The 13,098-nt window shown below is 51.6% G+C and overlaps 1 protein-coding gene across 1 annotated transcript in view; it reads left to right on the top strand.

The window, feature by feature from the left end:
* Positions 1-11,163: 11,163 nt before the first annotated feature.
* Positions 11,164-13,098, top strand: part of LOC134140747 (F-actin-monooxygenase MICAL2-like) — a 32,517-nt gene continuing 30,582 nt past the window's right edge. The window contains exons 1-2 of the mRNA XM_062576312.1: positions 11,164-11,207; positions 12,490-12,758. Of these exons, the coding sequence (XP_062432296.1) occupies positions 11,164-11,207; positions 12,490-12,758 (313 nt within the window). The remainder of the gene's footprint in view (positions 11,208-12,489; positions 12,759-13,098) is intronic.

The following is a 13,098-nucleotide window of genomic DNA, read 5'->3' as shown; positions in this document are numbered from 1 at the left end:
GTCTCCTTGTTTCATCTCTTCCTTTTAAAAATACATTCTGAAGACAAACTTGATAATAGTCACTTCATACTCATTTCACAAATTCCTCTGCTGATGGATGCTGTCGAAGTGTCATTGCTGGGGCTAACCCAAAGGCCCACTGAGCTTTCCTGTCATGTTACTGTCACGTGTGTGTGTTTTGAAAGGGCTTTTGGGTCCTTGACCTATAGATACTGCACAAGCTACCCCATCCACTTCAGATCAGGAGGCGTCTGGTGCTGGGATTTATTCTTCCTGGGAGAAATAAGTTGGTGTTGATGACCTTGGAGGTTGCTTGCATTGCATACACAAGTGACACTTGACCTCTTCTCTTTGACTTCTGTTACTTTTCCTTATGTTTTTATTTTACGTACTAACAAATGTCATAGTAGTCATGCTATGTTAAATGCTATGTCTGAGGTCTTGCATTGAGTTCAGAAAAAGCAGGTGGTGATTTCGGGTAAAGCTTTATCATTGCTGATGCCTCCAGAGTGCTGTCTGCAAGCTCCACATATCCTTGGACGCCTTGGATAATTCTGACTTGTTACCTGATAACGGTACTCTCTATTTACTTATTTTGCTTTCCTTTGCTCTGTCGTATTTTTTTATATATATTTTCATCATTGTTTTTAAAGCTGGTGTTGTGGTTCTTTTTAAACCGCAGGTTTTCCAAAACAGCTTTCCCAGCCTTCCTCTTCTTTATCCTCTTTTTTTTTCTCATTTTGCAGTTCATAAGCTATAATATCTTCCTTTGTGTTTCAAGCAAGGAAAAAAACAAATCCCTGACAGAGCAGTCCCAATTAAATAAAGGAAAGATTATGGGGATTTTTTTTTTTTTTAGTTAATTCAAACTGAGCCTCCCTAGAGTTGCTTGAATGATAGAAATGAATTTTTTAGAAGTGTTGTTAGAGACAAAGTTGCTAAGAACAACAAATGTTATTCTCAATGAGCTTTTCCATCCTTCCTGCCAAAAGAAGCCACTATCCACAATAGAAGTTTTGCCATCTGAGGAGGAAATGATTTGCATAATGAAAACACAGAGCAGCAAACATCATTTAAAACAGTATTTGGCAGCTCCTTAATTGCAGTGGACAAAGCTGTGCGGATAAAACTTAATTTACTTTTTGCACAATTTACAGTTTTCAGAGCATGCTGATTTTTGTCATCTCTGCTTTTAGACAGAGGCAGTGGTATGAAAACATCAGAAGAGGTATTTGTGTCCACAGAAGACGACGATTTGTTTGGCACTGAAGTTTTGAGATGCATCGGATGTTCACACTGTCTCACAAACTGTTCCATTTATTCCTTGCACAGTAACTTAAAGTTGGGGCTGATGCTAGAGTCTAGATTTCTTGTAGTGGTGCATAAGGTCCAAAAAATCAAATCACTATCAGATCCTATTGGAAGAGGGATAGGCACCTAGAAGTAAACAGCCTGGGCCATGGAATGCTGGTAGGCAAGACGGGATACAGTGCAAGCGTTAAGTTCCCAGTAACGCTGCTGGAGGAAGCGGAGAGTGGGTTAAGTTCTCTGAATTTAACTAACGTGACTCAGGAGTCCCGCGTCCCTCGGGACTGCTCTCTGGCACCACGTGCTGTTACATCGCGTGCGCCAAGCGATAACGCTTTGTCCTTCCATGTCGTGAGGATGGATGGCGGCGTGTGCCTGAAAGGCAAACAGACTGCTGTGCCAGGCTGGAGCTGGCCCTTGACTAGGACCCTCCCAAAACCCGCAGCTTCGGAACGGGTGGTGCTGCTGTCTCCTGGCAGCGCTAGTGCTTTTCAAGGTTCAGAGCCTACCTAATGTTACAGATGCCTTTAGAGCTCTAGAATGACAGAGGAGATGTTTGCTTTATGTGGTAGGTCTGGGAGTTGCTCCCTCTCATCTCCTTTTTGTACTGGTTCAGGTCGGTTCCACCTTGTCCGTTCCTGCTGTGGCCACTTGCATTAGAAAGATGTGCGCGGTTCTGTACTTTTCAAAAAGACAGATAATATTTCATTCTTAAAGCAGCACAGTGTTACCAGCCTAGGTATCTCTTAAGGAAAACCAAGCATGCCAGGAGTACTTAAAGGCAACCTTCCTTTATTACGATATGCTAATACTTAGAATGAAAAAAATTGCTGTTCTTAAACAAACTTGACTTGAAAAAAAGAGTACAGACAACACTTCTTGAAATCGCTTGAATTCAAACGTCAGCCAAAAGTTTTTAAGTCTACCAAGATTAAGTCTACCAAGAGGAGTACTACTCTACCAAGTAGTACTACTAGTACTACCAAGAGGAGTACTACTGATTAAGTCTACCAAGAGGAGTAATTTCTGTTCCTCTGGGTTTTTTAGACTGCTACAGCAATAAAATATTAGTGAAATTTGATTCTCTGTGTTTTCCAACCTCAAGCAAGGGCTATGGTCTGTGTTTTCCCACAACATTATGGCAATTAGTTACCTAATTGGCTTTAACTCACTCCTGGTTCGCTCATTCCTCACATTCCAATCAAAACACTGAGTTCTGAAATGCACTTAATTTCTGTGTTAGTATTTATGCTTTCAAAGACGTGACATGTTTGCAGATAACTTGATTTTTTTGTATGAAAGTTGATGATGTTGAAGATCAGAAGACATTATGCATTAATGCTTGGTCCAAGTATACGTATTAGTCATGTAAATATGACTTTTCTTTGTGAACTGTGTTAACTTAAAAAGAACAGGGGCTTTGATCTCATCTCCTCAGGTGGTGGGCTCCAAACTCATTTCAAATGGCTGGAATTTCTGATATGTTCTTTTGAAACGTGAAATTACAAAGAAATTTGCATGTTTCTGTAGCGAAGTACTCTTGAATTTGCTGTTTCAGCATTTGCTATGCTGGTATTAATTCATGTTTTTGTTCTAAGGTTTTTATTGCTTTGGATCTGTGTGCAAAAAAAATATTATTTTGACAGACACTAAACTGCTGATCACTCTAGGGACTTTAAGCCATTGCAGCTGCACTCTGAATTCGCGATGATTATGTGCATTAATATACCAGACTAACACAGATTGCTCTGATAAAGTATACATTTGTTCTGAAATTATAGAAATAGTGTGCTATCATAAAGTTTTTCCTCTGAGAAGCAATCTTCCCTAAACATATGATCTCGTTTTATCTATACTTTTTCACTGAGTTGCTTTTTCCTCCATCACTGCATTAATTTTTGCCTGCCCGCGTGGATGCGGTGCGGTGCCCCATCCTGGAGGCACGCGGGAGTCGAGCGCAGCCCGCTGCGGTTCCCCGGCTGTGCCTGGTGCCTGGGTTTAGGAGCGGCCGCTGTGAAGCGGGTGGCGGACGCCTCGGGGAAGCGCGCTCCCGCCGGCGCGGGCCCGCGGGGAGCGTGCGCCGGCGGGCGCTGCGGGCGCTTGGAGCGGGCCCCCCGGCCCCGCTTCGCCGGGCAGCCGCGGGCCGCCCCACAGGCGCCCGCTGGGCTCCGCGGCGTGGAAGCGGCTGGTGCGTGGAGCGGGCGCGAGGGGACAGACGGGCGACCCTGCGGTGGGCAGGTGTCAGGCGCTGGGTCTTGGTCGCAGTAACTGCGTTTCTGCTTTGACGAGAGTCCGTTTTCAATGAAAAAGTTGTTCCTGGCGGTTTCTCGAGCACGATGAAAAGTCGGGCTTTGGCCATGGCAGGACCTGAGCTTGGGGTGCAGTTAGGAGCCCCGTAGCCTCCTAAGGCAGGTCTGTGCGATGCTGCAAGGGGACGTGTTCGGTTTCCCCCGCTGGGCGGGCGATCCTGCCGTGCAGCCTTGCCCGGCTCGGGGCGCAGCGGGGCTCTGGCGGCGTTCAGCTTCTAGGAGGAAGGAAGGACGGGATGATGCATTTACCTGTTCTTCAATATACAGAGAGCATGCTTGGTGTCAGGCTCTTGCTTAGCAATTTATTAGTCATGGTAGGGAAGCAAACAGCTCTTAAATATTTAATTTTTCCTTTCCAAAATCTAAGCTGGAGCTTTTTAGCAGGGTGGTTCAGTGGAGCACGGCCGTGCTCACCATGCGAGGTGGTGCAGGTGAGATATTGCAAAAGCACTTGAGACCTCTGAGTCCCGAGTCCCACATGTAGAGGGATTTCTCCACCCTTGTTCCTGGGCCTGTGGACGGTGTGTAGTGCTCCTGTGGCTGCAGGCTACAGCTCCGCATCCAGCGCGGTCTCTGCAGGCTGTTCTGCCCTGCACAGGCTCTGCCCTCCCCAGCCAGCGCGGGAGAGCCACAGCAGCTCCAACCACTTGCTAGACCTTAGAAAACATAGCCAGAGCACCAAGGATACTCTTAAAAAAAATAAATAAGAAAGGCAAAAACTCTTTTTAGATCATGGCTTTGGCTTGACTGGATATTATTCTGTAAGCTCTTAAATCTTTTCAAGCCTGTCATTGACAGAAGCATAGTTGCAGAAATTTTTCACTGAGCACGAAACCACAGTGGATTTGCATGCTTTTTGCTAATGTAAAGCTACCTTGAGCCTGTGTAATACAGGCTGAAGGATTTTGAAAAGCTGGGGCCCTGGCTTCTAACCGTACGTCCGGCACGCAGCCCTGCCACGGCACCCGTGGGCTCGGGTGAGTTTGCTGTCTTCCCGACTCCTCTGTGCGTGCTCCCCTGCACGCGCCAGCCTGCTCAGCTGCTGGAGGAGTACCGGGTAGAGAAAACTTGGGGGAATAAAAGTACTTTCTGTTGGAAAGAGATCTGGATCTGTGAGGGGGTCTGCGTGGGCCGCTGGCCGAGGCTGCGCGTGGGGTGGGTTTTGAGCACCCCGATGCCAGGGCAGGCCCCAGTCTGGCCGTGAGCGCTGCGGAGCAGGCTGCGGGAATACTGCTCCGCTGCGGCACAGTTTTGCTAAATCGCTTGACTGTAAGGAAAACAGTTGTTTCTCTCCCAGTGCAATGATGCCGAAGTGGTTTTTAGATATAGACAAAGGAGAAATTGTTTATCCAAATTTTTCATCGTGTTTGAGTGGGAGGGTTGGATGAATACAGAGTTGTTCCGTTTAAATCACTGACTATTTTACTATTGTTTAATTAACTGCAAGCAGCTGAACTCTACCACTTAAAAAAATAAAGCTGTGCTATTTACTCGCAATGTGAGTCAGTTGAGGGCTCTGATTAGGAAGGCTTAAAGTAGAGAGAGACACTTGGCATTGAAGAAGCAGCTCTTAGAGCTTGTGCATGAACTGCAGTGCTGCTTCAGGACACGAACCCCCAGAAATCAGCACAGAGGTTATTACACAAACGTTTCACGTTTCAGAATCATTACTGCTGAAGTGAATACAGCAGTATGTGAGCATTGATCTGCATTGTAAAAAGCTTTGTGAAATCTTTTCTCTGTGAGAGGACTTTGGTTCCCTGCGTTGCGTTTTCTAGCTGTAGCTCGGCATCGTGGGCTGCTTCCAAAAGCCGCGAGCGGCCCTTTCTGCCGGCCACCCAGGGAAAGGAGGGAGCGTTGGTAGCGCTGTTATGAACATGGACAGTGTAGTCCCAATCTTAATCCCCCTATCCTTCCCTGAATTTAATAAGATGTGGGTGTTCAGATCCTTTGGAAAATGCCACTGAAATAACTCATTCATTTTTGTTCAGGGAAATGTGTATCTGAGGAACTGAACCCAAGTCACCTAAGCTTACCTGAACTGGGAAAAAACCTCCGTTTTGTCCTAATGGGCTCCAGACACTGGCACTGAAGTGAACAAACTCACTCCAGTCTTTGGCTGGGCAGGCAACGCGTTTCTCAAAGGGTGGTCCCCCCCACCACACACAAGCAGTATACAGCATGCCATTTCAGGCATGTTCAGTTCCTTCCAGTTACTAAGACGGGGAGATTAACAGCAATTTAAGGAATGGAAAACTAAAGTTCTCTTAATCTTCTCACCAAGTTTTCGGGACAGCAGGTTCCCATTGGGTAATTGTAGAAAGCAAACGAGTAGCTGGCAGCGCGGGCTGCGCGCTTCCAAGCACAGCTGAGCGGGCGCCTCCGCAGCCGAAGGACACGGCGGGGCTTGGAAATGAGCACGTCGGCGCCTCGGCTCCTTTTTATTGCCTGGGTCGGGAACTGGCCGCCTAGAATGCGCTAAGACGAGTCAGTCATTGGGGTGTTTTTGGCTTTCGCTGGCCCATGGCATGTTGCTAGATGCTCCTGGCGCGTACTGCCTGCCTGTGCAGTCCTACTCTCCTAGCAGATTTGGTTTGCTGACTGCTACCATACGATTAACGCCTTCCCGCTGCTCAGCGTGTCCATATCCTCATGGGTAAATTATTTAAACATTTTGGCAAAGGATTAGCGAGACCTCCAGTCCGGACCGTGACTGCGAGAGTGCATGCTCGCAGCTAGACTTCTTCAGCGTGCCGAAACATGAGATAGCAGGGCGTCGGGAGCGAGTGTGCGCTGGGAGGAAGTAAGGCCATAAGTGAATGCTATTTTGAGTGACTGTTTCCTGAAGACGCAGTTCTCCCCTGATAAGATCTGGTGCTGCCCCGCGTAGGTCAGTGGCACCGCACTGCTTTGTATCAACGGGAAATTGGGGGCTGTGCCCCCATCTGCTCCAGAAACCGGATGGCTCTTTAGCTTTTGCCTTGCGTGTGTGTTTATCTTCCAAAGCTCGATTCCTCTGAGTCGGTCCTTTAGCTTCTAGCAGCAGATGTTGCTGTCCGGGAGAGGAAGCCTGACCGCGGCGGTCGCTGCGGCGTCGCAGGCTGCCTGTGCCGTCCCAGGTGAGCTTGGTCCAGCCGCGTGCCCCGTCCCGTTTGGCGAACAGCAGCAAGGCCCGTTTCCTGTCTCTGAGCAAAAAGCAACGGGATAGTGGTAAGGCCGCTTCCTCAGAAAGTCAACTCCTGCCTGCAGGGCTCGAAGGGCACCCAAGACACCTTTAAAAAAGAAAAGTCACAGAAATGTAACTCTCTAAAGCTGATGGTGCCTCAGACGCGGTGGGGCCCAGACGGCACCCTGAGGTCCTTCCCCAGCCCTGTTTCTGTTACGTCTGGGATGGTTTAAAAGCTGGATGGTGCAAAGGGCCATTGCAGAAACTTGCAATCAGTTCGCATGCAGAAACGGCGCCGGCAACCGTGCCTGTCCGCCCCTCTGGGGGCGGGGGGTGCTTCACGGCTGCTCTTCTGATAGTCATAAAGGCATTTTTCTCCTCTTTCCTGTTACTGTGTGTGGGAAAAATCCATTAATATGGGGGACAGGCGAGGAAATGCTTTTGGAGTGTAAAAGCAAATGGCAAAACTGCCTCTGTTCAGCAGACTTCACCGAACAAGTGGTGGGCGCTGAAGTAGCAGCAAACCTCCCCTCCACCCTGGCGGTCACCTCCGGCTGCGCTTGCCGCAGTTGTGGGTACAGAGTTTACGCTCAGGTCGTGACAATTTTTTGTTTGCTGTGGTTTTCATAGGAGCACAGTATCTTTTGAGGGTCGAGTTAGCTGGTGCTCTGAAGGACTTGCGTTTTATCTAACTGGCTTCCCACGCTTCCTTTTACTTTGCGCCTGGAGAGCGGCAGCGGCCTGAGCGCGCCGGCGGCAGCTCTGGGGACAAGGCAGTCGCTGCCGGAAAGATTTTGCCCCTGGTCCCTGTCTCCGCGAGAGGGACATTCGCAGCGGCTGGGGCCGGGAAAGCGCCTCGGGGCCAGGCAGGCAGGCAGCGGTGTGCGGTGCCCCGGGAGAAACGGGGCGTCAGCGTGCGTTTTCAGCTGGGAGCGTCTTGTTCTTTAGAAGCAGAAAGCCTCTTTTGCCTCTTTGGTTTATTGTCTGTAGAATTAGAAGAATTTAAAAAAATAGCTCACCAGCAATGAAGCATTCAGAGTTTTCAAGCCATGAAAATATATTGGTTTTATGGAGCTTGAAAAACCAGAGCTCAGCACAGCGCTTTGGTAAGTGTGAGATGCTTTGCTGCTTCAGAAATGCTAAGTCAATAAGACTACTATAAAAATCACTGCCAAACTATTTTATTCAGGCTGTGAGAGCAAGTAAAGGAACTTAATCTGGTCAAATCAAGAGTTGTATTTGTAAAGCATTTTTCCTTAATGTGGCTAGGACTTTGGCACAAAAAAAAAGCCCGAAGGAAGTGTACAAGCTAAGAACATCAGTTTTCTTTTTCTGGTGGAGGCTGGAAGCGAATTGTGCGAGGTGAAGGCATGGCTGTGCCACCACGGCTGGTGTTGAGCGAGCGCACAGCTCAACAGAAGTGGCACCAGCGGGAGGCGGCGATGGAGGGGCCGAGCGACGTGCCGAGGTGGGGGCTCGACCTCGGAGCAGCGTAGGATGTGCGCCCGGGCACCGACCGGATCTGCGCCCGGCTGCGAGCGTGCTTGCGCACAGCTGAAGAGCCGCACAAAGGCGCCCTGGGGCAGCTGCGGTGGTTATGGGCAAAGAGGAGCCATAAACACTGACTGCATTAAATCCTGCTGACATGTCCCTTTGCCTGGGTCATGCTTGCTCTTGACTAGTTTGCTTTCTGTGTTCAACCCATACAAGTACCGAACGTTTGAGTTAAAAACCCCTTGCAAGGTGGAAGGTGGGCAATGAGCGAATTCCTGCAGTGCATGGAGGAGCTGCAAGTCAAAGAGGAGTTGCTTAATAGATGCTTCATAGATAGTTTGCTTTAACACATGAGATAACATGTCTCAGGTCTGATTTCCCCCTCTCCCCCCCACACACACTTCTGCAGATATAAATTGGAAGCAACAGTATTAAGTTAAACGTAGCAAAAGCAGCGGACAGTGGGAGGGAAGCCAGGCAAGGCCGTGCTCGTCCACCCGTGCGTTTGTCCATTCTGCTGGAGCATGGTGGGACTGGCTCTGTTGGTGCCTTGCTTGTGCTGGGCAGGTTATGGATAGTTGAGGCTGCCCATAAGAAAGTTAAGGATTTAACAGGAGATATGATCACCTCGCTCCATTTCTGTCTGCATTACCTGGCACGTGCTGGGGGACTTGGGCTTCATTTGCTAAGTGCAAAGCCCAGGAATCATGCTGCTTAACTACTGGTTTGTTTCTTCTTTTCCCAGCTCACTGCTTGTATTTTGCCATAAATACGCAGAAATAACCTAAGCTTGCAATAAAAGGCTGAAGTTTAAGCCGCCAGACAAGCTTGGTCCACCGGCTCACTGACACGTGCAGCTACAGCAAGGGCCTGAAGAGAGACTGCAAGCCATCGCTCGTGGGGCTCGCACGTGGCTCTTCGCTGCCATTAGTCATGCTGCCTGGTGGCTGTCGCACCACGCAAAACCAAGAGCGCGTCCATATGCAAGCTCAGGCCACCCCTAACACTGCAGTGGCCTCGTGCCCGAGGCAGCAAGGACCTCCAAGTGGTGGCCCAGAAACGCTGGTGGCGGCCCAGGGGCTGGGCACGCTGCGTCTTTTCCACTGTCTCTATTGCCTGGGCTTGCCTTAATGCTGTGTAATCGCCCTTGTGCTTTTTCTAGGCTGGAGCTGGCAGGCGGCGGAGGAGCCCACCTCCCCGAAGAAGGCCAAGAGCATCCCTGGGCGCCGCGCCACGGGCGGCTGGCTCGCGGCCCCCTGCCCCGACTGGGCCCCCGTGAGGGTCATCCCCGAGGAAGAGATGGCCGAGCACAACCTTCTCGCTATTCGAGTCATGGTAACCAGCGATGCAAGCAGGTACTTTCATGTATAGATAAGCCTGTTTAAAAAACAAAAAAAACCCATTGGCCTGGCTGTCTCTGGAATGTTAAGCAAAAGTATATCAAAGTATAATGTAAAATATACTCACAAATGGGGAAAAACAGAAAAAAACCTCAGGAAGACAATTATTCTTTACTGTGGCCATAAATCCCACCAGGCATATGACTCACTTTACAGGAAATCTTCAAATGTCTACATCCCACACAGCAGCCTGAGTCAGAGAGAAAAACATTACCCTGAACAGCCCAAGTTCAGCTGTTTGTTAGAAAAGGAAATAAAATGAGACAGCGTTGAGGTTAGAGGATGGATTCTTGTTGTCACATCCAACAGCGTTGAGGATGTGTTACGGCCAAAGGTGCCTCCTGCACCGTGGCCGCCTCCTGCCTTGGGTACCGGTGCACCACTCCGCGCCCCAGCTGTGCCTCGGGGCGTTCGTGGTCTTCCCGCTCTGAAGACGTTTGAAATCCAAAGACCTTCGGAGAGTTAGAGAAGGAAGCATGATTTCTGTGTGCGGATTTGGATATGTTAACTTTCTGGGCAGAATATTCTGTACTTCAGTTCTTCCCCAGCGGGCCGGCGACTCGCCGAGGGCCAGCGGCGTGCGTGCGTCCGTCCGTCGGTCTGGCTGCGGGGCGCTGGGCGAGGCGGGACGAGCGGCCGCCGCGTGAAGCAGCCTGCTGGCTGCGGCGCGAGGCGCTCGTGGGCGAGGAGCCGCGGGGCCGAGGGCAGGGCGCGCGCCGCGGTGCCGGCCGGCCGAGCGAAACCCGCGCCGCGCGCCCTGAAACAGGAGCGGGGCGAGCGCTACGGGCGGCGTTTCTCTTCCCGGCGCGCGGCGTCTCGCAACGCACAAACGATCTCCGCTCTCGCAGGCTGAAAAATACACAGTTATCTAGCTATCTGTCTATTTACCTATATTTACATAAAGTGCATAGTTTCTTGTACTCTGTCTGCCGAGTCCAGACTCTCTCCCGCGTCGGAGCAGGTGCCCGGGTGAGGAGAGGGCTCTGCCCCCGCTGGTCCTCGCCCCAGGAGCGGGAGGGAGGAGGGAAGTTCAGGTACGTCCTTTCCAAAGCTTCCCCGAGCGCTGCACAGCGCAGTTTGAAAGACACCTGCAAAGCGTGTGTTAGCGGTGAAACTTAAGGCAGCGCTGAACCAGCGCTGCTGCGGGACGGGATCCGACGCTGCGTTGCCCTCGTCGTTACCGGGGAATTTGCTAATCACCAGCTCTCCAGCAGCGCTGGTTCGGCGCGGGTCAAGCAGGGGGGCAGAGCGGCGCTTGTGCCGTCCGCAGGCAGCGCCTGGCCTGGCTCCGCAGCCGGCGGGAGCAGAAGTCGGCCGTCACAAGCGCACAGCCGCCCCGCGCCGGCCGGAGCGATCTCGCCTGAGCGCTGGCTGCACGGCCGTGGTGCGCAGCCAGCGCCTCTTCCGAGCGCGTCTTCCTCCCCGGGTTGCCTCCTACGGCTGCTATAATAAACCTTTACTTTCTATGGGGCAACGTCATTTAAACATGAAAGAGCTGTCTCCTGTCACGCCAGCAGGACTACTCGCTGCGTAAGCTTGTCTTTTTAAGGGAGAGCTGCTAATCACCACAATAAATCTGTGGTTTAGGTTAGCGTTATTGTTTGCATTAAAAATAAGCTGAGTTGGATGGTGGCACCGTACTCACGTTGGAAGGCCTGAAAGTACATGCTGCCCCTAGTTGGCCTTTGGAGGCGAAAGAAACCCCATTATTTTTGGTGAAAAGACTATAATCACCTCAGACGGTCATTTTTCTGCCCAGCGGCAAGATCGTAATGTGTATGTCGTTCTAGGTAGATGTTTGTCCAGTGTGTTTTTAGTTACGTTTAAGGAAGGAGGTTCGTTCTGAATTTTGTCTCTGATCAGCTGTGGTACTTTGTTAAAAACACTTCCAGTGGCTTGCTGGACGTGGAAGGGCTTGTGCGTGTGCGGTGATGGTGTTGATGATTTTTTTTAATCGGTACTCTTTGCCTATTTGAAGACTGTTCACATGTCTTCCTTCAGTCTTTTCACCTCTAGACAGAGGTCTACAATTTTTTCCAACTTTTTTTCCCAGAGTGCTGTTTCCCTGGCCACGTTCTCATGGCTCTCCTCCATGCTCTCTCCTTATCCACATCCTGCCTGGCCTGCAGCACCTGGGAACAGGTTCAGGACTGTAGCTGAGGGAGATCCGTCATCTCAGGCTCTGAAATGGGTGATTCTGGGCAATTTCTCATTTCTGGGATAGGTCCCCCAAACTGCCGTATGCAGTGAGAGCTTTGCATCCCTGCGTCGCTGCCTTACCTGCCTCGCCTCTGCCTTCTCGGGTCCGCGCGGTGCTGCACGGACGGCACCTCAGAGCAGCTCCGTGTCCTCGTCCGCCTTGGGCAGCGTGCCGGGCGCCGTTGCCTGCGCGAAGGAGGAGTTGATCCCCGCTCCCAAATGGGCAGTGAGGCAGGACGCAGCGATAACCACGCTCAGCTCCCGTGCGGAGGCCGCCCGGGAGCGGGGCCGTGCGGCCGCGGGGGCCGGCGCGCTCCCGCCGAAGGAGGCCCCCGAGCAGCCCTCCTCGAGGAAGCTGCCCAGCGAAGCGGCCGTGGCCTCCCAAATCTCCACGGACAAGCAGATGTACTGAAACCCTGCTTCTCCGTTTTACACCATCTTTTAAGCTAAAACTTTCTGGGCAAAATGCCAGGTTAACACCAGGGACGTATTCGTGCTTCACCCTGGCCCGATGCTCCCTCTTGGGATCAGACTGCGTTTACCCATCACCCCACGGCCTGTTTTCCTGCTAGTTCCTTACTGCAGACAAGTTTCCTTTCTAAACCCGTGAAAGAGGACGGGCTATCGCCCGCTGCGCCTTGCTTCTGGACCGATCACGGCCTTGGAAGTGCCCGTGCTTCCCGTTCCTCCGCCTGTCTCTCCCTCCTTTTTTTTTTTCCTTTTGCAGCTCTGAGCTGGAGCCCGATGTCAGCGGTGACTGGTTGAGCCCGGAGGCGGGCGAAGGGCCCCCGGCCCCCGCAAGCCCCACGGGAAAGGGGGCCGCGCTGGCCGGCACCTCCGCCGCGGCGCGGGAAGGCTGTAAAACATCCAAAGTCACTGATGGTAAGCACCGACCCGGCCGGGGGTGCCCCGACGACGGAGCCCAAGGCCGGCGCGCCGAGGAGGTTTCGGAGCGGAGGCGGCTGCTGGCGCTGTCGGCGCTGCTGCCTTCGCGCTCGGGGGTTTCTGCCCTCGCGGTGCTGTAGCACCCGGACGGGCTCCGTCCTCGCGGCTTCGCTGATCGCTGCCCTCCGAAGGACGGAGCTCGCTCGGGTCTGGCTGTATTGAAATGCTGTGGCGAAATGTTTGTTTCGAGGCCCCGCTGAGCAGTTCGTTTCTTAGAAATGTGCAGTCTCGTGGCCGCCGGACCCGTATCTGCCCCACGCGGCTGCCCTGAAACAGG

The sequence above is a fragment of the Rhea pennata genome, chromosome 5 (genome assembly GCF_028389875.1).
Source record: "Rhea pennata isolate bPtePen1 chromosome 5, bPtePen1.pri, whole genome shotgun sequence".
Lineage (NCBI taxonomy): Eukaryota > Metazoa > Chordata > Aves > Rheiformes > Rheidae > Rhea > Rhea pennata.
The sequence above is the reverse complement of the archived record's forward strand: the minus strand, read 5'-3'. Positions and strand labels throughout refer to the sequence as shown.